At 44.6% G+C, this 26,018-nt stretch overlaps 1 protein-coding gene across 1 annotated transcript in view; it reads left to right on the top strand.

The window, feature by feature from the left end:
• The window catches only part of dph1 (diphthamide biosynthesis 1), a 146,967-nt gene that overhangs the window by 12,401 nt on the left and 108,548 nt on the right, over positions 1 to 26,018 (top strand). Inside the window, 8 exon segments of the mRNA XM_029773206.1 lie at positions 8,773 to 8,817; positions 8,905 to 8,966; positions 9,079 to 9,136; positions 9,372 to 9,440; positions 9,542 to 9,588; positions 9,802 to 9,842; positions 13,430 to 13,602; positions 14,230 to 14,379. Of these exon segments, the coding sequence (XP_029629066.1) occupies positions 13,551 to 13,602; positions 14,230 to 14,379 (202 nt within the window). The 5' untranslated portion in view covers positions 8,773 to 8,817; positions 8,905 to 8,966; positions 9,079 to 9,136; ... (2 more) ...; positions 9,802 to 9,842; positions 13,430 to 13,550.

Genomic DNA, 26,018 nt, shown 5'->3' on the forward strand with positions numbered 1-26,018 from the left:
ACATCCTGAAATATATTCCTGAGGGGATGTCTTCTACATCCTGAAATATATTCCCGGGGGGATGTCTTCTACATCCTGAAATATATTCCTGGGAGGGATGTCTTCTACATCCTGAAATATATTCCTGGGGGGTATTTCTTCTACATCCTGAAATATATTCCCGGGGGGGATGTCTTCTACATCCTGAAATATATTCCTGGGGGGATGTCTTCTACATCCTGAAATATATTCCTGGGGGGATGTCTTCTACATCCTGAAATATATTCCTGGGGGGGATGTCTTCTACATCCTGAAATATATTCCTGGGGGGATGTCTTCTACATCCTGAAATATATTCCTGGGGGGGATGTCTTCTACATCCTGAAATATATTCCTGGGGGGATGTCTTCTACATCCTGAAATATATTCCTGGGGGGATGTCTTCTACATCCTGAAATATATTCCTGGGGGGATGTCTTCTACATCCTGAAATATATTCCTGGGGGGGATGTCTTCTACATCCTGAAATATATTCCCGGGGGATGTCTTCTACATCCTGAAATATATTCCTGTGGGGGATGTCTTCTACATCCTGAAATATATTCCCGGGGGGATGTCTTCTACATCCTGAAATATATTCCCGGGGGGATGTCTTCTACATCCTGAAATATATTCCTGAGGGGATGTCTTCTACATCCTGAAATATATTCCTGGGGGGATGTCTTCTACATGCTTAAATATATTCCTGGGGGGGATGTCTTCTACATCCTGAAATATATTCCTGAGGGGATGTCTTCTACATCCTGAAATATATTCCTGGGCGTGATGTCTTCTACATCCTGAAATATATTCCCGGGGGGATGTCTTCTACATCCTGAAATATATTCCTGGGGGGATGTCTTCTACATGCTGAAATATATTCCTGGGGGGGATGTCTTCTACATCCTGAAATATATTCCTGGGGGTATGTCTTCTACATCCTGAAATATATTCCTGGGGGTATGTCTTCTACATCCTGAAATATATTCCTGAGGTGATGTCTTCTACATCCTGAAATATATTCCTGGGGAGGATGTCTTCTACATCCTGAAATATATTCCTGGGGGGATGTCTTCTACATCCTGAAATATATTCCTGGGGGGGATGTCTTCTATATCCTGAAATATATTCCTGGGGGGGATGTCTTCTACATCCTGAAATATATTCCTGGGGGGATGTCTACTACATCCTGAAATATTTTCCTGGGGGGTATGTCTTCTACATCCTGAAATATATTCCTGGGGGGATGTCTTCTACATCCTGAAATATATTCCTGGGGGGGATGTCTTCTACATCCTGAAATATATTCCTGGGGGGATGTCTTCTACATCCTGAAATATATTCCTGGGGGGGATGTCTTCTACATCCTGAAATATATTCCTGGGGGCATGTCTTCTACATTCTGAAATATATTCCCAGGGGGATGTCTTCTACATCCTGAAATATATTCCTGTGGGGGATGTCTTCTACATCCTGAAATATATTCCTGGGGGGTTGTCTTCTACATCCTGAAATATATTCCTGAGGGGATGTCTTCTACATCCTGAAATATATTCCCGGGGGGATGTCTTCTACATCCTGAAATATATTCCTGGGAGGGATGTCTTCTACATCCTGAAATATATTCCTGGGGGGTATTTCTTCTACATCCTGAAATATATTCCCGGGGGGGATGTCTTCTACATCCTGAAATATATTCCTGGGGGGATGTCTTCTACATCCTGAAATATATTCCTGGGGGGATGTCTTCTACATCCTGAAATATATTCCTGGGGGGGATGTCTTCTACATCCTGAAATATATTCCTGGGGGTATGTCTTCTACATCCTGAAATATATTCCTGGGGAGGATGTCTTCTACATCCTGAAATATATTCCTGGGGGGGATGTCTTCTACATCCTGAAATATATTCCCAGGGGGGATGTCTTCTACATCCTGAAATATATTCCTGAGGGGATGTCTTCTACATCCTGAAATATATTCCTGGGGGGTATGTCTTCTACATCCTGAAATATATTCCTGGGGGTGATGTCTACTACATCCTGAAATATATTCCCGGGGAGATGTCTTCTACATCCTGAAATATATTCCTGGGGGGATATCTTCTACATCCTGAAATATATTCCTGGGGGGGATGTCTTCTACATCCTGAAATATATTCCCGGGGTGATGTCTTCTACATCCTGAAATATATTCCCGGGGGGATGTCTTCTACATCCTGAAATATATTCCTGAGAGGATGTCTTCTACATCCTGAAATATATTCCTGGGGGTATGTCTTCTACATCCTGAAATATATTCCTGAGGGGATGTCTTCTACATCCTGAAATATATTCCTGGGGGGGATGTCTTCTACATGCTGAAATATATTCCTGGGGGGGATGTCTTCTACATCCTGAAATATATTCCTGAGGGGATGTCTTCTACATCCTGAAATATATTCCTGGGCGTGATGTCTTCTACATCCTGAAATATATTCCTGGGGGGGATGTCTTCTACATCCTGAAATATATTCCTGGGGGGATGTCTTCTACATGCTGAAATATATTCCTGGGGGGGATGTCTTCTACATCCTGAAATATATTCCTGGGAGGATGTCTTCTACATCCTGAAATATATTCCTGAGGGGATGTCTTCTACATCCTGAAATATATTCCCGGGGGGATGTCTTCTACATCCTGAAATATATTCCTGGGAGGGATGTCTTCTACATCCTGAAATATATTCCTGGGGGGTATTTCTTCTACATCATGAAATATATTCCCGGGGGGGATGTCTTCTACATCCTGAAATATATTCCTGGGGGGATGTCTTCTACATCCTGAAATATATTCCTGGGGGGATGTCTTCTACATCCTGAAATATATTCCTGGGGGGGATGTCTTCTACATCCTGAAATATATTCCTGGGGGTATGTCTTCTACATCCTGAAATATATTCCTGGGGAGGATGTCTTCTACATCCTGAAATATATTCCTGGGGGGGATGTCTTCTACATCCTGAAATATATTCCCAGGGGGGATGTCTTCTACATCCTGAAATATATTCCTGAGGGGATGTCTTCTACATCCTGAAATATATTCCTGGGGGGTATGTCTTCTACATCCTGAAATATATTCCTGGGGGTGATGTCTACTACATCCTGAAATATATTCCCGGGGAGATGTCTTCTACATCCTGAAATATATTCCTGGGGGGATGTCTTCTACATCCTGAAATATATTCCTGGGGGGGATGTCTTCTACATCCTGAAATATATTCCCGGGGGGATGTCTTCTACATCCTGAAATATATTCCCGGGGGGATGTCTTCTACATCCTGAAATATATTCCTGAGAGGATGTCTTCTACATCCTGAAATATATTCCTGGGGGTATGTCTTCTACATCCTGAAATATATTCCTGAGGGGATGTCTTCTACATCCTGAAATATATTCCTGGGGGGATGTCTTCTACATGCTGAAATATATTCCTGGGGGGGATGTCTTCTACATCCTGAAATATATTCCTGAGGGGATGTCTTCTACATCCTGAAATATATTCCTGGGCGTGATGTCTTCTACATCCTGAAATATATTCCTGGGGGGGATGTCTTCTACATCCTGAAATATATTCCTGGGGGGATGTCTTCTACATGCTGAAATATATTCCTGGGGGGGGATGTCTTCTACATCCTGAAATATATTCCTGGGGGTATGTCTTCTACATCCTGAAATATATTCCTGGGGGTATGTCTTCTACATCCTGAAATATATTCCTGAGGGGATGTCTTCTACATCCTGAAATATATTCCTGGGGAGGATGTCTTCTACATCCTGAAATATATTCCTGGGGGGATGTCTTCTACATCCTGAAATATATTCCTGGGGGGGATGTCTTCTATATCCTGAAATATATTCCTGGGGGGGATGTCTTCTACATCCTGAAATATATTTCTGGGGCGATGTCTTCTACATCCTGAAATATTTTCCTGGGGGGTATGTCTTCTACATCCTGAAATATATTCCTGGGGGGATGTCTTCTACATCCTGAAATATATTCCTGGGGGGGATGTCTTCTACATCCTGAAATATATTCCTGGGGGGATGTCTTCTACATCCTGAAATATATTCCTGGGGGGGATGTCTTCTACATCCTGAAATATATTCCTGGGGGCATGTCTTCTACATTCTGAAATATATTCCCAGGGGGATGTCTTCTACATCCTGAAATATATTCCTGTGGGGGATGTCTTCTACATCCTGAAATATATTCCTGGGGGGATGTCTTCTACATCCTGAAATATATTCCTGGGGGTATGTCTTCTACATCCTGAAATATATTCCCGGGGGGATGTCTTCTACATCCTGAAATATATTCCCGGGGGGATGTCTTCTACATCCTGAAATATATTCCCAGGTGGGATGTCTTCTACATCCTGAAATATATTCCCGGGGGGATGTCTTCTATATCCTTAAATATATTCCCTGGGGGGATGTCTTCTACATCCTGAAATATATTCCTGGATGGATGTCTTCTACATCCTGAAATATAGTCCTGAGGGGATGTCTTCTACATCCTGAAATATATTCCCGGGGGGATGTCTTCTACATCCTGAAATATATTCCTGGGAGGGATGTCTTCTACATCCTGAAATATATTCCTGGGGGGTATTTCTTCTACATCCTGAAATATATTCCCGGGGGGGATGTCTTCTACATCCTGAAATATATTCCTGGGGGGATGTCTTCTACATCCTGAAATATATTCCTGGGGGGATGTCTTCTACATCCTGAAATATATTCCTGGGGGGGATGTCTTCTACATCCTGAAATATATTCCTGGGGGTATGTCTTCTACATCCTGAAATATATTCCTGGGGAGGATGTCTTCTACATCCTGAAATATATTCCTGGGGGGGATGTCTTCTACATCCTGAAATATATTCCCAAGGGGGATGTCTTCTACATCCTGAAATATATTCCTGAGGGGATGTCTTCTACATCCTGAAATATATTCCTGGGGGGTATGTCTTCTACATCCTGAAATATATTCCTGGGGGTGATGTCTTCTACATCCTGAAATATATTCCCCGGGGGATGTCTTCTACATCCTGAAATATATTCCTGGGGGGATGTCTTCTACATGCTGAAATATATTCCTGGGGGGGATGTCTTCTACATCCTGCAATATATTCCTGTGGGTATGTCTTCTACATCCTGAAATATATTCCTGGGGGGGATGTCTTCTACATCCTGAAATATATTCCCGGGGGGATGTCTTCTACATCCTGAAATATATTCCCGGGGGGATGTCTTCTACATCCTGAAATATATTCCTGAGGGGATGTCTTCTACATCCTGAAATATATTCCTGGGGGTATGTCTTCTACATCCTGAAATATATTCCTGAGGGGATTTCTACATCCTGAAATATATTCCTGGGGGGATGTCTTCTACATGCTGAAATATATTCCTGGGGGGATGTCTTCTACATCCTGAAATATATTCCTGAGGGGATGTCTTCTACATCCTGAAATATATTCCTGGGCGTGATGTCTTCTACATCCTGAAATATATTCCCGGGGGGATGTCTTCTACATCCTGAAATATATTCCTGGGGGGATGTCTTCTACATGCTGAAATATATTCCTGGGGGGATGTCTTCTACATCCTGAAATATATTCCTGGGGGTATGTCTTCTACATCCTGAAATATATTCCTGGGGGTATATCTTCTACATCCTGAAATATATTCCTGAGGGGATGTCTTCTACATCCTGAAATATATTCCTGGGGAGGATGTCTTCTACATCCTGAAATATATTCCTGGGGGGATGTCTTCTACATCCTGAAATATATTCCTGGGGGGGATGTCTTCTACATCCTGAAATATATTCCTGGGGGGGATGTCTTCTACATCCTGAAATATATTCCTGGGAGGGATGTCTTCTACATCCTGAAATATATTCCTGGGGGGTATTTCTTCTACATCCTGAAATATATTCCCGGGGGGGATGTCTTCTACATCCTGAAATATATTCCTGGGGGGATGTCTTCTACATCCTGAAATATATTCCTGGGGGGATGTCTTCTACATCCTGAAATATATTCCTGGGGGGGATGTCTTCTACATCCTGAAATATATTCCTGGGGGTATGTCTTCTACATCCTGAAATATATTCCTGGGGAGGATGTCTTCTACATCCTGAAATATATTCCTGGGGGGGATGTCTTCTACATCCTGAAATATATTCCCAAGGGGGATGTCTTCTACATCCTGAAATATATTCCTGAGGGGATGTCTTCTACATCCTGAAATATATTCCTGGGGGGTATGTCTTCTACATCCTGAAATATATTCCTGGGGGTGATGTCTTCTACATCCTGAAATATATTCCCCGGGGGATGTCTTCTACATCCTGAAATATATTCCTGGGGGGATGTCTTCTACATGCTGAAATATATTCCTGGGGGGGATGTCTTCTACATCCTGCAATATATTCCTGTGGGTATGTCTTCTACATCCTGAAATATATTCCGGGGGGATGTCTTCTACATCCTGAAATATATTCCCGGGGGGATGTCTTCTACATCCTGAAATATATTCCCGGGGGGATGTCTTCTACATCCTGAAATATATTCCTGAGGGGATGTCTTCTACATCCTGAAATATATTCCTGGGGGTATGTCTTCTACATCCTGAAATATATTCCTGAGGGGATTTCTACATCCTGAAATATATTCCTGGGGGGATGTCTTCTACATGCTGAAATATATTCCTGGGGGGATGTCTTCTACATCCTGAAATATATTCCTGAGGGGATGTCTTCTACATCCTGAAATATATTCCTGGGCGTGATGTCTTCTACATCCTGAAATATATTCCCGGGGGGATGTCTTCTACATCCTGAAATATATTCCTGGGGGGATGTCTTCTACATGCTGAAATATATTCCTGGGGGGGATGTCTTCTACATCCTGAAATATATTCCTGGGGGTATGTCTTCTACATCCTGAAATATATTCCTGGGGGTATGTCTTCTACATCCTGAAATATATTCCTGAGGGGATGTCTTCTACATCCTGAAATATATTCCTGTGGAGGATGTCTTCTACATCCTGAAATATATTCCTGGGGGGATGTCTTCTACATCCTGAAATATATTCCTGGGGGGGATGTCTTCTACATCCTGAAATATATTCCTGGGGGGATGTCTTCTACATCCTGAAATATATTCCTGGGGGGATGTCTTCTACATCCTGAAATATATTCCTGGGGGGTATGGCTTCTACATCCTGAAATATATTCCCGGGGGGATGTCTTCTACATCCTGAAATATATTCCCGGGGGGATGTCTTCTACATCCTGAAATATATTCCTGAGGGGATGTCTTCTACATCCTGAAATATATTCCTGGGGGTATGTCTTCTACATCCTGAAATATATTCCTGAGGGGATTTCTACATCCTGAAATATATTCCTGGGGGGATGTCTTCTACATGCTGAAATATATTCCTGGGGGGATGTCTTCTACATCCTGAAATATATTCCTGAGGGGATGTCTTCTACATCCTGAAATATATTCCTGGGGGTATGTCTTCTACATCCTGAAATATATTCCTGAGGGGATGTCTTCTACATCCTGAAATATATTCCTGTGGAGGATGTCTTCTACATCCTGAAATATATTCCTGGGGGGATGTCTTCTACATCCTGAAATATATTCCTGGGGGGGATGTCTTCTACATCCTGAAATATATTCCTGGGGGGATGTCTTCTACATCCTGAAATATATTCCTGGGGGGATGTCTTCTACATCCTGAAATATATTCCTGGGGGGTATGTCTTCTACATCCTGAAATATATTCCTGGGGGGATGTCTTCTACATCCTGAAATATATTCCTGGGGGGGATGTCTTCTACATCCTGAAATATATTCCTGGGGGGATGTCTTCTACATCCTGAAATATATTCCTGGGGGGGGATGTCTTCTACATCCTGAAATATATTCCTGGGGGCATGTCTTCTACATTCTGAAATATATTCCCAGGGGGATGTCTTCTACATCCTGAAATATATTCCTGTGGGGGATGTCTTCTACATCCTGAAATATATTCCTGGGGGGATGTCTTCTACATCCTGAAATATATTCCTGGGGGGATGTCTTCTACATCCTGAAATATATTCCTGGGGGGGATGTCTTCTACATCCTGAAATATATTCCCGGGGGGATGTCTTCTACATCCTGAAATATATTCCTGGGGGGATGTCTTCTACATCCTGAAATATATTCCTGGGGGGGATGTCTTCTACATCCTGAAATATATTCCCGGGGGGGATGTCTTCTACATCCTGAAATATATTCCCGGGGGGATGTCTTCTACATCCTGAAATATATTCCTGGGGGTATGTCTTCTACATCCTGAAATATATTCCTGAGGGGATGTCTTCTACATCCTGAAATATATTCCTGGGGGGATGTCTTCTACATGCTGAAATATATTCCTGGGGGGGATGTCTTCTACATCCTGAAATATATTCCTGAGGGGATGTCTTCTACATCCTGAAATATATTCCTGAGGGGATGTCTTCTACATCCTGAAATATATTCCTGGGGGGATGTCTTCTACATGCTGAAATACATTCCTGAGGGGATGTCTTCTACATCCTGAAATATATTCCTGGGGGGGTATTATTATTATTTACTATTATCATTATTGTTGTTGTTATCATAACTATCAAACTTTAACAATCTACTTTTTCTTAACTTACAGTACGCTCTGTACATTGCAATGGAAGCACAGTGTGAATTCACTGAAGTATGTATAAATTATAAAATTCTCATCGCTAGTGGATATAAGTTTTTTTTGGATACCCATCCGATTGTGTGATTTTCTTTTTCAAAGGAAAACATGCAGCAAATTAGGCGATGTTGGTGCCTAATTCTCCTGCAGAACTTTCCCATGCCGTAAGTCTTGAACATTATAAAAACGCTTCATTTGCATCCTTAAAATCACTTGTTTCACTGTAGTCATACTGACCTGAATATATTTTTGTATGTATGTCATTCACTCACTAAGGTCTGAAGAAGAGAGGTTGAAAGATCGAAAAAGACGGCGAAAACAAAACACACTACAGGTAGATGATGTCATAGCCGAAAAAAAGTAGTACAAATAAAAAACAAGAACAAAGAAATTGGAATAAACTGTCAAGTCAATAACAATGAAACAAACAAAATAAAACACTGTCGATAGTAACAATAATGATTGGACGACAACAGCAGTAATATCACACTTTAAAAAAGAAAGATCCTTGGTATAGTCTTAAACCAATGTTTAAAGACTTTAACCCCCCCACCTCCAATATATTTCAGAATGATGTAAAAGACTTCCCCCCATGAAGTCACAGCAGGTCACATCAGCATCCAGCTCTGCAGGATCAGGTACTGTATAGGCTATTAGCTAAAGTAAGGTGCATTCTTGTACAGACATCCCTAGAGGTTCCATTACATTACTTAATGACCACAATCTGTTTTCTTTCTAGACGATACTGAAAACAAAATACACGGCGAACTGGGAGCTGTGAACTGGGTATGTAGTCTACTGTGTGTAATGCTGAAAACTTGATGCATGGCAAGATATAATAGTTGTGATGACTTGTTGAGTAGTTCTAGATATCACTGAAAATCCCTTTAGTAATAGTGGCTTTTGTTTGCATGGTGGTATTGTGAAAGTGGGGTGTAATTTGACTTGATCACCCAATGAGGCACTACTCTTAATATTTATTCTTCCTTTTTCTTCAAGGAAGCAGATGTTCTTCTAAGGGACACCCTAGAGGCAGCAAGGTGATGTGAACTCTAAGCAGATGTTCTTCTAAGGGACACCCTAGAGGCAACAAGGTGATGTGAACTCTAAGCAGATGTTCTTCTAAGGGACACCCTAGAGGCAGCAAGGTGATGTGAACGCTAAGCAGATGTTCTTCTAAGGGACACCCTAGAGGCAACAAGGTGATGTGAACTCTAAGCAGATGTTCTTCTAAGGGACACCCTAGAGGCAGCAAGGTGATGTGAACGCTAAGCAGATATTCTTCTAAGGGACACCCTAGAGGCAGCAAGGTGAACTCCAAACATTTAAAGGCACCATTTCCCTCGCTAGTGTATTGGGATGGACGGGGAAGACCGCATTACAACCCTTAAAGAACTAGGTTGTATGATGGCCTGGATGAAGATGAAAATGTTCTCCTCGAGGAACCATTCATGTTACAGAGAGATTATGAGATGTTCTATGTGGAGGCAGTTGACAACAAGAAAATTACTCTCAGCCGAGTCTCTGATCTCTTTACTGGAGCTGGTATAACTTAATGTACAAAGCACATTCAGCTTGTCAGTATGTCTATATGGTATAGTCTGTCTCCATTCTTATGAGGAAAGTAAATAGCATTATAAATCAGGATAGGTAGTAACTGAAATAATGTAATTACAAACACAATTGTAACAGTACATGACATACATAACAAGTCTGTTGTTCACTGCAACAATATCAGTAGCTTGTCTCAAATATAGCATGAAGTAAAAAGTGTTACAACACATGTGCTGGTACCACTTTATATAATATTTCTTACGATCTTCAAAAATGAAATACATTTGTATTCAACATGTGCCTTGCACAAACTTGTGTGTTTGTATTCAGTTTGTGACTGTCAAACCTTGGACAAAATAAAACATTGGGTGGGGTCAAGAGTGGGCGGGGTCAAACATTTGATACCGCCCACATTGAGCCCGACAAAGAAACCGGTGGGTGGGGTCAAACGTTTGACTCTGCCCACATTGAGCCCCGCCCCGAACTGCACTCCGGTACCGCTTCCCGTGCAGTAGCAGAGAGAACAGTCTATAACTAGGTTGGCTGGAGTCTTTGACCATTTTTAGGGTCTTCCTCTGACACCTCCTTGTATAGAGGTCCTGGATGGCAGGAAACTTGGCCCCAGTGATGTACTGGGCCGTTCGCACTACCCTCTGTAGTGCCTTGCGGTTGGAGGCCAAACAGTTTCCATACCAGGCAGTGATGCAACCGGTCAGGATGCTCTCGATGGTGCAGCTGTAGAACCTTTTGAGGATCTGAGGAGGACTAGTATGCCAATTCCTTGGCCATTTCTCTCTCTCTCTCTCAGGGAAAAATGTGTAGCTTGTGTTTTTATGTTTTGGTAAGAAAGCAGTGTAGGGCTACTTACCCTTTAATGGTGATGGTTGTTTATCTGTCATCCAATTGGGCCAGAGCACACTAGTCCTAAATCAGATAGGGACTGATTGGTGATTACTGAAAACATGATGAATTGATGGGGATAAGGTTTTCATCAAGGATCTGTCTGTACTTTTCACCGTTCATCTTTCCCTTGATCCTGACTAGTCTCCCAGTCCCTGCCACTGAAAAACATCCCCACAGCATGATGCTGCCACCACCATGCTTCACTGTAGGGATGGTGCCAAGCTTCCTCCAGACATGACGCTTGGCATTCAGGGCAAGGTGTTCAATCTTGGTTTCATCAGACCAGAGAATCTTGTTTCTCATGGTCTGAGAGTCCTTTAGGTGCCTTTTGGCAAAAAGTGACCATCGGGTTCTTGGTCATCTCCTTGACCAAGGCTCTTCTCCCCCGATTGCTCAGTTTGGCCGGGCGGCCAGCTCTATGAAGAGTCTTGTTGGTTCCAAACTTCTTCCATTTAAGAATGATGGCCACTGTGTTCTTGGGGACCTTTAATGCTGCTGACATTTTTTGGTACCCTTTCTCAGATCTGTGTCTCGACGCAATCCTGTATCGGTGCTCTACGGACAATTCCTTTGACCTCGTGGCTTGGTTCTTGCTTGACAGGTGTGTGCCTTTCCAAATCATGCCCAATCAATTGATTTTACCACAGGTGGACTCCAATCAAGTTGTAGAAGTTGTGGAAACATCTCAAGGGTGATCAATGGAAACAGGATGTACCTGAGCTCAATTTCGAGTCTCATAGCAATGGGTCTGAATGCTTATGTAAATAAGGTATTTCTGTTTTTTATTTTTAATAAATTAGCAAAAATGTCTAAAAACCTGTTTTCGCTTTATTTAATGAATTTTAGAATAACGCTGTAACGTAACAAGATGTGGAAAAAGTCAAGGGGTCTGAATACTTTCTGAAGGCACTGTACAATTAGAATGATCCTTCGGTACCAGCTGATAGATCTTGGAGGCTGGAGGCCTGTTACTGTGCTGCTGGTGCCCTGTACCACAGTGTGACTTTGACTGTAGTTTTCCCAGGAAGAGAAACTTTCACAGCCAATTAGTCTCAATGATTACTGTTGAAATGGTAAGAGAACTCATAACAATGGTTGCAGATAGAAGATAACACTGTTTCCATGATCATGAGCCTTTCCACTGGCCACACACTGGTTGAATCAACATTGTTCAAAGAAATTACGTTGAACCAAGATGGAATCGACGTTGAATTGACATCTGTGCCCAGTGGGTTGTGACCCTACTTACAATTACAACTTTGCAACATAATTAATGGAAGACTTCAATAGCATGGAAGAAAATGCAGGAGTTGACACCATTGTCTTAAACATTTTCTTTCAAGAAAGGTAGCTTGCTATAGGCCTATTTTACATACTGTAAGAAAGAAATAAGCAGCAGGGAACATCAGAAATGTTGTTGCTAAATAAGGCAGTGTCATTTTCACTGCAGCTATCCCAATTCTTGTAGGCATAACATTTTGTGAGTCATTTCTGTCCCTTCCTTGTCTCATTTGTAGCCAGATTCTCACTGAACATCAATGGCACAGACAGGAGGTCTATTCATACAGATGTAAGATCTTAATTTGATCACCTTTTTGTTGCTATTTAACTAGACAAGTCCATTAAGTGCAAATTCTTATTTACAATGACGGCCTACCCCGGCAACACTGGGCCAATTGTGCACCACCCAATTGGACTCCCAATCACAGCCAGATGTGATACAGCCTGGATTTGAACCAGGGACTGTAGTGATGCCTTTTGCACTGAGATGCAGTGCCTTAGACCGCTGCACCACTCATTAGCAAACTTGTAGTGTGTTTTAGTTTTAAATTAGCATTTGAAGTTTGTAATTTCCACTTTGAAATTTCAGTCTTGATTTGCTGGAATGACAAATGAATCAACCCCTACACAAATGTCCATTAATTATAATCCACATAATAATTCACATTTCCTGTTGCTGCAAGATTATTTTCCTGCTGCAGTACACTGGCTCAAATTAAAATCAGACATCTGTAACTTGTGATGGGGAAAGAGAAGAGAACAGTAGGCCTACAAAGTTTGATTTGATAATGTTACTAAAAATGAAGCTTACTGTTAATGAAATAAAAAGCATATATTTTCTATTCCATTCTGAACAAATGCGACATTTTCTATGATTTCGTGTTAATAGAAATTCAGATCCACAGACAGCGACAGGCAGCTCGATTATCTCACATCGATTGTTCCGCCTGCAACGATGGCTTCTGCATTAGATTACTGCTGCCTTTCTGACTCCCACATGTACCGGAAATATGGCGGCGCCCACGGTCGAAACGCAAGTCGTTCCAGCTAAAAAACCAACCGGTAAATATGAGTCTCTGTTATATTAATGCTATCACACGACAAATAACCAAGAACGTGGTGTACGGGACATGCTTGAAAAAAAGGTGTAATAAATTGCCACAATGAATAAAGAATTATGATGCAGCTAATGACAAGGAAAACTGACTCAAATGGTTTGAAAAAGTGATTAGCTAGCTAGCTAACTTACTTGATACTTATCTACATGAACGAAATATATGAAAATGATAGAACACGTTTTTAAATATCTTTAAGGTCCTGGGTCTAACTTTCGTCATCTGCTCAGAAAACATGGGAGACCAGTTGGGGAACCCCGCTTCGCAATAGGTTGCTCCTAGTTATGCTGTAATAAAATACAACAGCATTGTATTAACGTTTTGTTATGACTGGATTGTAATTGTATATGGAGTTGTGGTTTTTATAATTAGGCCTATACAAGAGGAATAGGGACTGGAATTTCAAAGCACTTATCAAAACAATATGTAACAACTCATAAGAGTAACTTAATGTAAAGTATTATCAATAATCATAACAGACTATGCCCCTACACCGTATTTTATCTGAAGCCTCCTGTCTTGTCTGTATTTGTCAACTATCTCCTACAGTAAAATGATTTGATTCTTCCCCAAGTACGAGGACCACGGCAGGTGGCCAATCAAATTCCTGATGAAATCCTGCAAGACCCAGAGTTACAGGAGGCCATCCGCGCTCTGCCTTCAAATTACAACTTTGAGATCCACAAGACAGTCTGGCGGGTGAGACAGGCCACGTCTAAGAGAGGTAAGCTCAGAATAGGCCTATTCATTACATTTCTACTATCTATAAGGCTTGGATAAAGTATTTACCACAGGTGGACTCCTTACTGGAAAAGACTAGTAAGGTGTGTATCAGTTCCTGGCTAAGGTTAACCTTAAACCTGGAGAACCTCAGAATAGGTAGTGTTGCTATATAAAGTGAACTTGCTATCTGAATACTCAAATATGCTTTATCATGCAGTTTTAATGTCTATCTATGATCAGACACCATTAGTGAATGAGAGATCCAATAACCAAAACAATAAATAGGTAATGGTATGTTTCCCGAAGGTTATTGTTCTGGTCATTTTTGTTGATGTGGTATTTACCAGGAAGGCCTAGCTCTTACTATAGAACATAGGAGTACCATGTTCAAATACTTCAAATACTGCCTGTCAACGTTATTGTCAGCAGTTGTCTCACAGCAAGAGGACGTCAAACTAAACTATGAACCTCAGGAACCTCAAGTTGATGTAGTCTGCTAGAGCAGCGTTTCCCAAACTCGGTCCTGAGGCCCCCCCTGGGTGCACTTTTAGGTTTTTGCCTGAGCACTACACAGCTGATTCAAATAACCAACTCATCATCAAGCTTTGATTATTTGAATCAGCTGTGTAGTACTCAGTCAAAAACCTAAACGTGCACCCAGGGGGGGCCCAGGACCAGGTTTGGGAACCCTGTGCTAGACTAGAGTATTTTTGTCCATGATCAAACACAGCCACTGTAAAACTGTCATGTCTCAAGCTGAGGGGTTATTTGGTTGTGAGTGTGAGGGGTTATTTAATTGTGAGGGGTTATTTGGTTGTGAGGGTGAGGGGTTATTTGGTTGTGAGGGTGAGGGGTTATTGGGTTGTGATGGTGAGGGGTTATTGGGTTGTGATGGTGAGGAGAGGGGTTATTGGGTTGTGATGGTGGGGAGAGGGGTTATTGGGTTGTGATGGTGGGGAGAGGGGTTATTGGGTTGTGATGGTGGGGAGAGGGGTTATTGGGTTGTGATGGTGAGGAGAGGGGTTATTGAGTTGTGATGGTGGGGAGAGGGGTTATTGGGTTGTGATGGTGGGGAGAGGGGTTATTGGGTTGTGATAGTAAGGGGTTATTGTGTTGTGATGGTGAGGGGTTATTGGGTTGTGATGGTGGGGAGAGGGGTTATTGGGTTATGATGGTGGGGAGAGGGGTTATTGGGTTTTGATGGTGGGGTGAGGGGTTATTGGGTTGTGATGGTGAGGGGTTATTGGGTTGTGATGGTGAGGGGTTATTGGGTTGTGATGGTGAGGAGAGGGGTTATTGGGTTGTGATGGTGGGGAGAGGGGTTATTGGGTTGTGATGGTGGGGAGAGGGGTTATTGGGTTGTGATGGTGAGGGGTTATTGGGTTGTGATGGTGGGGAGAGGGGTTATTGGGTTGTGATGGTGAGGAGAGGGGTTATTGGGTTGTGATGGTGAGGAGAGGGGTTATTGGGTTGTGATGGTGGGGAGAGGGGTTATTGGGTTGTGATGGTGGGGAGAGGGGTTATTGGGTTGTGATGGTGAGGAGAGGGGTTTATTGGGTTGTGATGGTGGGGAGAGGGGTTATTGGGTTGTGATGGTGGGGAGAGGGGTATTGGGTTGTGATGGTGAGGAGAGGGGTTATTGGGTTGTGATGGTGGGGAGAGGGGTTATGGGTTGTGATGGTGAGGGGTTATTGGGTTGTGATGGTGAGGAGAGGGGTTATTGGGTTGTGATGGTGGGGAGAGGGGTTATTGGGTTGTGATGGTGAGGGGTTATTGGGTTGTGATGGTGAGGAGAGGGGTTATTGGGTTGTGATGGTGAGGAGAGGGGTTATTGGGTTGTGATGGTGGGGAGAGGGGTTATTGGGTTGTGATGGTGAGGGTTTATTGGGTTGTGATGGTGAGGAGAGGGGTTATTGGGTTGTGATGGTGAGGGTTTATTGGGTTGTGATGGTGGGGAGAGGGGTTATTGGGTTGTGATGGTGAGGGGTTATTGGGTTGTGATGGTGAGGGGTTATTGGGTTGTGATGGTGAGGAGAGGGGTTATTGGGTTGTGATGGTGAGGAGAGGGGTTATTGGGTTGTGATGGTGGGGAGAGGGGTTATTGGGTTGTGATGGTGGGGAGAGGGGTTATTGGGTTGTGATGGTGAGGAGAGGGGTTATTGGGTTGTGATGGTGGGGAGAGGGGTTATTGGGTTGTGATGGTGAGGGGTTATTGGGTTGTGATGGTGGGGAGAGGGGTTATTGGGTTGTGATGGTGGGGAGAGGTGTTATTGGGTTGTGATAGTGAGGGGTTATTGGGTTGGGGTGATGAGAGGGCTGGGTAGTTATTGGGTTGTGCTGGTTATGAGAGGGTGAGGTTTTATTGGGTTGTCATGGGGATGAGAGGGGTTATTGGGTTGTGATGGTGATGAGAGGGGTTATTGGGTTGTGATGGTTGACGAGAGGGTGAGGTGTTATTGGTTGCGATGAGAGGGTGAGCTGTTATTGGGTTGTGATGAGAGGGTGAGGTGTAATTGGGTTGTGATGAGAGGGTGAGGTGTTATTGGTTGTGATGAGTGGGTGAGGTGTTATTGGGTTGTGATGAGAGGATGAGGTGTTATTGCGTTGTGATGAGAGGGTGGGGTGTTATGGGTTGTGAGGAGAGGGTGAGGTTTTATGGGTTGTGAGGAGAGGGTGAGGTTTTATGGGTTGTGATGAGTGGGTGAGGTGTTATTGGTTGTGATGAGAGGGTGAGGTGTTATGGGTTGTGATGAGAGGGTGAGGTTTTATGGGTTGTGATGGTGATGAGAGGGTGAGGTGTTATGGGTTGTGATGAGAGGGTGACGTGTTATGGGTTGTGTTGAGAGGGTGAGGTGTTATTGGTTGTGATGAGTGGGTGAGGTGTTATTGGTTGGGATGAGAGGGTGAGGTGTTATTGGTTTGTGATGAGAGGGTGAGGTGTTATTGGGTTGTGATGGTGATGAGAGGGTGAGGTGTTATTGGGTTGTGATGAGAGGGTGAGGTGTTATTGGGTTGTGATGAGAGGGTGAGGTTTTATGGGTTGTGATGAGTGGGTGAGGTGTTATTGGGTTGTGATGAGAGGGTGAGGTGTTATTGGGTTGTGATGGTGATGAGAGGGTGAGGTGTTATTTGGTGGTGATGAGAGGGTGAGGTGTTATTGGGTTGTGATGGTGATGAGAGGGTGAGGTGTTATTGGGTTGTGATGGTGATGAGAGGGTGAGGTGTTATTGGTTGTGATGGTGATGAGAGGGTGAGGTGTTATTGGGTTGTGATGGTGATGAGGGTGAGGTGTTATGGGTTGTGTTGAGAGGGTGAGGTGTTATTGGTTGTGATGAGTGGGTGAGGTGTTATTGGTTGTGATGAGAGGGTGAGGTGTTATTGGGTTGTGATGAGAGGGTGAGGTGTTATTAGTTGTGATGGTGATGAGAGGGTGAGGTGTTATTGGTTGTGATGGTGATAAGAGGGGTGAGGTGTTATTGGTTGTGATGGTGATGAGAGGGTGAGGTGTTATTGGTTGTGATGGTGATGAGAGGGTGAGGTGTTATTAGTTGTGATGGTGATGAGAGGGTGAGGTGTTATTGGTTGTGATGAGAGGGTGAGGTTTTATGGGTTGTGATGAGTGGGTGAGGTGTTATTGGGTTGTGATGAGAGGGTGAGGTGTTATGGGTTGTGATGAGAGGGTGAGGTGTTATTGGTTGTGATGAGAGGGTGACGTGTTATGGGTTGTGATGAGAGGGTGAGGTGTTATTGGTTGTGATGAGAGGGTGAGGTGTTATTGGTTGTGATGAGAGGGTGAGGTGTTATTTGGTTGTGATGAGAGGGTGAGGTGTTATTGGGTTGTGATGAGAGGGTGAGGTGTTATTGGGTTGTGATGAGAGGGTGAGGTGTTATTGGGTTGTGATGAGAGGGTGAGGTGTTATGGGTTGTGATGAGAGGGTGAGGTGTTATGGGTTGTGTTGAGAGGGTGAGGTGTTATTGGTTGTGATGAGAGGGTGAGGTGTTATTGGGTTGTGATGAGAGGGTGAGGTGTTATTGGGTTGTGATGAGAGGGTGAGGTGTTATGGGTTGTGATGAGAGGGTGAGGTGTTATGGGTTGTGATGGTGATGAGAGGGTGAGGTGTTATTGGGTGGTGATGAGAGGGTGAGGTGTTATTGGGTTGTGATGGTGATGAGAGGGTGAGGTGTTATTGGGTTGTGATGGTGATGAGAGGGTGAGGTGTTATTGGGTTGCGATGAGAGGATGAGGTGTTATTGGGTTGTGATGAGAGGTTGAGGTGTTTTTGGGTTGTGATGAGAGGGTGAGGTGTTATTGGGTTGTGATGATGATGAGAGGGTGAGGTGTTATTGGGTTGTGATGATGATGAGAGGGTGAGGTGTTATTGGGTTGTGATGAGAGGGTGAGGTGTTATTGGGTTGTGATGGTGATGAGAGGGTGAGGTGTTATTGGGTTGTGATGGTGATGAGGGTGAGGTGTTATGGGTTGTGTTGAGAGGGTGAGGTGTTATTGGTTGTGATGAGAGGGTGAGGTGTTATTAGTTGTGATGAGAGGGTGAGGTGTTATTGGGTTGTGATGAGAGGGTGAGGTGTTATGGGTTGTGAGAGAGGGTGAGGTGTTATTGGTTGTGATGAGAGGGTGAGGTGTTGTTGGGTTGTGATGGTGATGAGAGGGTGAGGTGTTATTGGGTTGTGATGCTGATGAGAGGGTGAGGTGTTATTGGGTTGGGATGGTGATGAGAGGGTGAGGTGTTATTGGGTTGTGATGGTGATGAGGGTGAGGTGTTATGGGTTGTGATGGTGATGAGGGTGAGGTGTTATTGGGTTGTGATGGTGATGAGAGGGTGAGGTGTTATTGGTTGTGATGAGAGGGTGAGTTGTGATGGTGATGAGAGGGTGAGGTGTTATGGGTTGTGAAGAGAGGGTGAGGTGTTATGGGTTGTGATGGTGATGAGGGTGTGGTGTTATTGGGTTGTGATGGTGTTGAGAGGGTGAGGTGTTATTGGGTTGTGAGGAGAGGATGAGGTGTTATTGCGTTGTGATGAGTGGGTGGGGTGTTATGGGTTGTGATGAGAGGGTGAAGTGTTATTGGTTGTGATGAGAGGGTGAGGTGTTATGGGTTGTGATGAGAGGGTGAGGTGTTATGGGTTGTGATGGTGATGAGAGGGTGAGGTGTTATGGGTTGTGATGAGAGGGTGAGGTGTTATTGGTTGTGATGAGAGGGTGAGGTGTTATTGGTTGTGATGAGAGGGTGAGGTGTTATTTGGTTGTGATGAGAGGGTGAGGTGTTATTGGGTTGTGATGAGAGGGTGAGGTGTTATTGGGTTGTGATGAGAGGGTGAGGTGTTATTGGGTTGTGATGAGAGGGTGAGGTGTTATGGGTTGTGATGAGAGGGTGAGGTGTTATGGGTTGTGTTGAGAGGGTGAGGTGTTATTGGTTGTGATGAGAGGGTGAGGTGTTATGGGTTGTGATGAGAGGGTGAGGTGTTATTGGGTTGTGATGGTGATGAGAGGGTGAGGTGTTATTGGGTTGTGATGAGAGGGTGAGGTGTTATGGGTTGTGATGAGAGGGTGAGGTGTTATGGGTTGTGATGAGAGGGTGAGGTGTTATGGGTTGTGATGAGAGGGTGAGGTGTTATGGGTTGTGATGAGAGGGTGAGGTGTTATGGGTTGTGATGGTGATGAGAGGGTGAGGTGTTATTGGGTGGTGATGAGAGGGTGAGGTGTTATTGGGTGGTGATGAGAGGGTGAGGTGTTATTGGGTTGTGATGGTGATGAGAGGGTGAGGTGTTATTGGGTTGTGATGAGAGGATGAGGTGTTATTGGGTTGTGATGATAGGTTGAGGTGTTTTTGGGTTGTGATGAGAGGGTGAGGTGTTATTGGGTTGTGATGATGATGAGAGGGTGAGGTGTTATTGGGTTGTGATGGTGATGAGAGGGTGAGGTGTTATTGGGTTGTGATGGTGATGAGAGGGTGAGGTGTTATTGGGTTGTGATGGTGATGAGAGGGTGAGGTGTTATTGGGTTGTGATGGTGATGAGGGTGAGGTGTTATGGGTTGTGTTGAGAGGGTGAGGTGTTATTGGTTGTGATGAGAGGGTGAGGTGTTATTAGTTGTGATGAGAGGGTGAGGTGTTATTGGGTTGTGATGAGAGGGTGAGGTGTTATTGGGTTGTGATGGTGATGAGAGGGTGAGGTGTTATTGTGTTGTGATGAGAGGGTGAGGTGTTATTGGGTTGTGATGAGAGGGTGAGGTTTTATGGGTTGTGATGAGAGGGTGAGGTGTTATGGTTTGTGATGGTGATGAGAGGGTGAGGTGTTATTGGGTGGTGATGAGAGGGTGAGGTGTTATTGGGTTGTGATGGTGATGAGAGGGTGAGGTGTTATTGGGTTGTGATGGTGATGAGGGTGAGGTGTTATTGGGTTGTGATGGTGATGAGGGTGAGGTGTTATTGGGTTGTGATGGTGATGAGAGGGTGAGGTGTTATTGGGTTGTGATGGTGATGAGAGGGTGAGGTGTTATTGGGTTGTGATGAGTGGGTGAGGTGTTATTGTGTTGTGATGAGAGGATGAGGTGTTATTGCGTTGTGATGAGAGGGTGGGGTGTTATGGGTTGTGATGAGAGGGTGAGGTGTTATTGGTTGTGATGAGAGGGTGAGGTGTTATGGGTTGTGATGAGAGGGTGAGGTGTTATGGGTTGTGATGAGAGGGTGAGTTGTGATGGTGATGAGAGGGTGAGGTGTTATGGGTTGTGATGAGAGGGTGAGGTGTTATGGGTTGTGATGAGAGGGTGAGGTGTTATGGGTTGTGATGAGAGGGTGAGGTGAGGTGTTATTGGTTGTGATGAGAGGGTGAGGTGTTATTGGTTGTGATGAGAGGGTGAGGTGTTATTGGGTTGTGATGAGAGGGTGAGGTGTTATTGGGTTGTGATGAGAGGGTGAGGTGTTATTGGGTTGTGATGAGAGGGTGAGGTGTTATTGGGTTGTGATGATGATGAGAGGGTGAGGTGTTATTGGGTTATGATGGTGATGAGAGGGTGAGGTGTTATTGGTTGTGATGGTGATGAGAGGGTGAGGTGTTATTGGTTGTGATGGTGATGAGAGGGTGAGGTGTTATTAGTTGTGATGGTGATGAGAGGGGTGAGGTGTTATTGGTTGTGATGGTGATAAGAGGGGTGAGGTGTTATTGGTTGTGATGGTGATGAGAGGGTGAGGTGTTATTGGTTGTGATGGTGATGAGAGGGTGAGGTGTTATTAGTTGTGATGGTGATGAGAGGGTGAGGTGTTATTGGTTGTGATGAGAGGGTGAGGTTTTATGGGTTGTGATGAGTAGGTGAGGTGTTATTGGGTTGTGATGAGAGGGTGAGGTGTTTTTGGGTTGTGATGAGAGGGTGAGGTGTTATTGGGTTGTGATGATGATGAGAGGGTGAGGTGTTATTGGGTTGTGATGGTGATGAGAGGGTGAGGTGTTATTTGGTGGTGATGAGAGGGTGAGGTGTTATTGGGTTGTGATGGTGATGAGAGGGTGAGGTGTTATTGGGTTGTGATGGTGATGAGAGGGTGAGGTGTTATTGGGTTGTGATGGTGATGAGGGTGAGGTGTTATGGGTTGTGTTGAGAGGGTGAGGTGTTATTGGTTGTGATGAGAGGGTGAGGTGTTATTAGTTGTGATGAGAGGGTGAGGTGTTATTGGGTTGTGATGAGAGGGGTGAGGTGTTATTGGGTTGTGATGGTGATGAGAGGGTGAGGTGTTATTGTGTTGTGATGAGAGGGTGAGGTGTTATTGGGTTGTGATGAGAGGGTGAGGTGTTATGGGTTGTGATGAGAGGGTGAGGTGTTATGGGTTGTGATGGTGATGAGAGGGTGAGGTGTTATTGGGTGGTGATGAGAGGGTGAGGTGTTATTGGGTTGTGATGGTGATGAGAGGGTGAGGTGTTATTGGGTTGTGATGGTGATGAGAGGGTGAGGTGTTATTGGGTTGTGATGGTGATGAGGGTGAGGTGTTATGGGTTGTGTTGAGAGGGTGAGGTGTTATTGGTTGTGATGAGAGGGTGAGGTGTTATTAGTTGTGATGAGAGGGTGAGGTGTTATTGGGTTGTGATGAGAGGGTGAGGTGTTATTGGGTTGTGATGGTGATGAGAGGGTGAGGTGTTATTGTGTTGTGATGAGAGGGTGAGGTGTTATTGGGTTGTGATGAGAGGGTGAGGTGTTATGGGTTGTGATGAGAGGGTGAGGTGTTATGGGTTGTGATGGTGATGAGAGGGTGAGGTGTTATTGGGTGGTGATGAGAGGGTGAGGTGTTATTGGGTTGTGATGGTGATGAGAGGGTGAGGTGTTATTGGGTTGTGATGGTGATGAGGGTGAGGTGTTATTGAGTTGTGATGGTGATGAGAGGGTGAGGTGTTATTGGGTTGTGATGGTGATGAGAGGGTGAGGTGTTATTGGGTTGTGATGAGTGGGTGAGGTGTTATTGTGTTGTGATGAGAGGGTGGGGTGTTATGGGTTGTGATGAGAGGGTGAGGTGTTATTGGTTGTGATGAGAGGGTGAGGTGTTATGGGTTGTGATGAGAGGGTGAGGTGTTATGGGTTGTGATGAGAGGGTGAGTTGTGATGGTGATGAGAGGGTGAGGTGTTATGGGTTGTGATGAGAGGGTGAGGTGTTATGGGTTGTGATGAGAGGGTGAGGTGTTATGGGTTGTGATGAGAGGGTGAGGTGAGGTGTTATTGGTTGTGATGAGAGGGTGAGGTGTTATTGGTTGTGATGAGAGGGTGAGGTGTTATTGGGTTGTGATGAGAGGGTGAGGTGTTATTGGGTTGTGATGAGAGGGTGAGGTGTTATTGGGTTGTGATGAGAGGGTGAGGTGTTATTGGGTTGTGATGAGAGGGTGAGGTGTTATTGGGTTGTGATGATGATGAGAGGGTGAGGTGTTATTGGGTTATGATGGTGATGAGAGGGTGAGGTGTTATTGGTTGTGATGGTGATGAGAGGGTGAGGTGTTATTGGTTGTGATGGTGATGAGAGGGTGAGGTGTTATTAGTTGTGATGGTGATGAGAGGGGTGAGGTGTTATTGGTTGTGATGGTGATGAGAGGGTGAGGTGTTATTGGTTGTGATGGTGATGAGAGGGTGAGGTGTTATTAGTTGTGATGGTGATGAGAGGGTGAGGTGTTATTGGTTGTGATGAGAGGGTGAGGTTTTATGGGTTGTGATGAGTGGGTGAGGTGTTATTGGGTTGTGATGAGAGGGTGAGGTGTTATGGGTTGTGATGAGAGGGTGAGGTGTTATTGGTTGTGATGAGAGGGTGAGGTGTTGTTGGGTTGTGATGGTGATGAGAGGGTGAGGTGTTATTGGGTTGTGATGGTGATGAGAGGGTGAGGTGTTATTGGGTTGGGATGGTGATGAGAGGGTGAGGTGTTATTGGGTTGTGATGGTGATGAGGGTGAGGTGTTATGGGTTGGGATGGTGATGAGGGTTAGGTGTTATTGGGTTGTGATGGTGATGAGAGGGTGAGGTGTTATTGGTTGTGATGAGAGGGTGAGTTGTGATGGTGATGAGAGGGTGAGGTGTTATGGGTTGTGAAGAGAGGGTGAGGTGTTATGGGTTGTGATGGTGATGAGGGTGAGGTGTTATTGGGTTGTGATGGTGTTGAGAGGGTGAGGTGTTATTGGGTTGTGATGAGAGGATGAGGTGTTATTGCGTTGTGATGAGTGGGTGGGGTGTTATGGGTTGTGATGAGAGGGTGAAGTGTTATTGGTTGTGATGAGAGGGTGAGGTGTTATGGGTTGTGATGAGAGGGTGAGGTGTTATGGGTTGTGATGGTGATGAGAGGGTGAGGTAGGGTTTATGGGGTGTTATGGTGATGAGAGGGTGAGGTGTTATGGGTTGTGATGAGAGGGTGAGGTGTTATGGGTTGTGATGAGAGGGTGAGGTGTTATTGGTTGTGATGAGAGGGTGAGGTGTTATTTGGTTGTGATGAGAGGGTGAGGTGTTATTTGGTTGTGATGAGAGGGTGAGGTGTTATTGGGTTGTGATGAGAGGGTGAGGTGTTATTGGGTTGTGATGAGAGGGTGAGGTGTTATTGGGTTGTGATGAGAGGGTGAGGTGTTACGGGTTGTGATGAGAGGGTGAGGTGTTATGGGTTGTGTTGAGAGGGTGAGGTGTTATTGGTTGTGATGAGAGGGTGAGGTGTTATTGGGTTGTGATGAGAGGGTGAGGTGTTATTGGGTTGTGATGGTGATGAGAGGGTGAGGTGTTATTGGGTTGTGATGAGAGGGTGAGGTGTTATGGGTTGTGATGAGAGGGTGAGGTGTTATGGGTTGTGATGAGAGGGTGAGGTGTTATGGGTTGTGATGGTGATGAGAGGGTGAGGTGTTATTGGGTGGTGATGAGAGGGTGAGGTGTTATTGGGTTGTGATGGTGATGAGAGGGTGAGGTGTTATTGGGTTGTGATGAGAGGATGAGGTGTTATTGGGTTGTGATGAGAGGTTGAGGTGTTTTTGGGTTGTGATGAGAGGGTGAGGTGTTATTGGGTTGTGATGAATATGAGAGGGTGAGGTGTTATTGGGTTGTGATGGTGATGAGAGGGTGAGGTGTTATTTGGTGGTGATGAGAGGGTGAGGTGTTATTGGGTTGTGAGGGTGATGAGAGGGTGAGGTGTTATTGGGTTGTGATGGTGATGAGGGTGAGGTGTTATGGGTTGTGTTGAGAGGGTGAGATGTTATTGGTTGTGATGAGAGGGTGAGGTGTTATTGGTTGTGATGAGAGGGTGAGGTGTTATTGGGTTGTGATGAGAGGGTGAGGTGTTATTGGGTTGTGATGGTGATGAGAGGGTGAGGTGTTATTGTGTTGTGATGAGAGGGTGAGGTGTTATTGGGTTGTGATGAGAGGGTGAGGTGTTATGGGTTGTGATGAGAGGGTGAGGTGTTATGGGTTGTGATGGTGATGAGAGGGTGAGGTGTTATTGGGTGGTGATGAGAGGGTGAGGTGTTATTGGGTTGTGATGGTGATGAGAGGGTGAGGTGTTATTGGGTTGTGATGGTGATGAGGGTGAGGTGTTATTGGGTTGTGATGGTGATGAGGGTGAGGTGTTATTGGGTTGTGATGGTGATGAGAGGGTGAGGTGTTATTGGGTTGTGATGGTGATGAGAGGGTGAGGTGTTATTGGGTTGTGATGAGTGGGTGAGGTGTTATTGTGTTGTGATGAGAGGATGAGGTGTTATTGCGTTGTGATGAGAGGGTGGGGTGTTATGGGTTGTGATGAGAGGGTGGGGTGTTATGGGTTGTGATGAGAGGGTGAGGTGTTATTGGTTGTGATGAGAGGGTGAGGTGTTATGGGTTGTGATGAGAGTGTGAGGTGTTAAGGGTTGTGATGAGAGGGTGAGTTGTGATGGTGATGAGAGGGTGAGGTGTTATGGGTTGTGATGAGAGGGTGAGGTGTTATGGGTTGTGATGAGAGGGTGAGGTGTTATGGGTTGTGATGAGAGGGTGAGGTGTTATGGTTGTGATGAGAGGGTGAGGTGTTATTGGTTGTGATGAGAGGGTGAGGTGTTATTGGTTGTGATGAGAGGGTGAGGTGTTATTGGTTGTGATGAGAGGGTGAGGTGTTATTGGGTTGTGATGAGAGGGTGAGGTGTTATTGGGTTGTGATGA

Source organism: Salmo trutta, chromosome 13 (genome assembly GCF_901001165.1).
Source record: "Salmo trutta chromosome 13, fSalTru1.1, whole genome shotgun sequence".
Lineage (NCBI taxonomy): Eukaryota > Metazoa > Chordata > Actinopteri > Salmoniformes > Salmonidae > Salmo > Salmo trutta.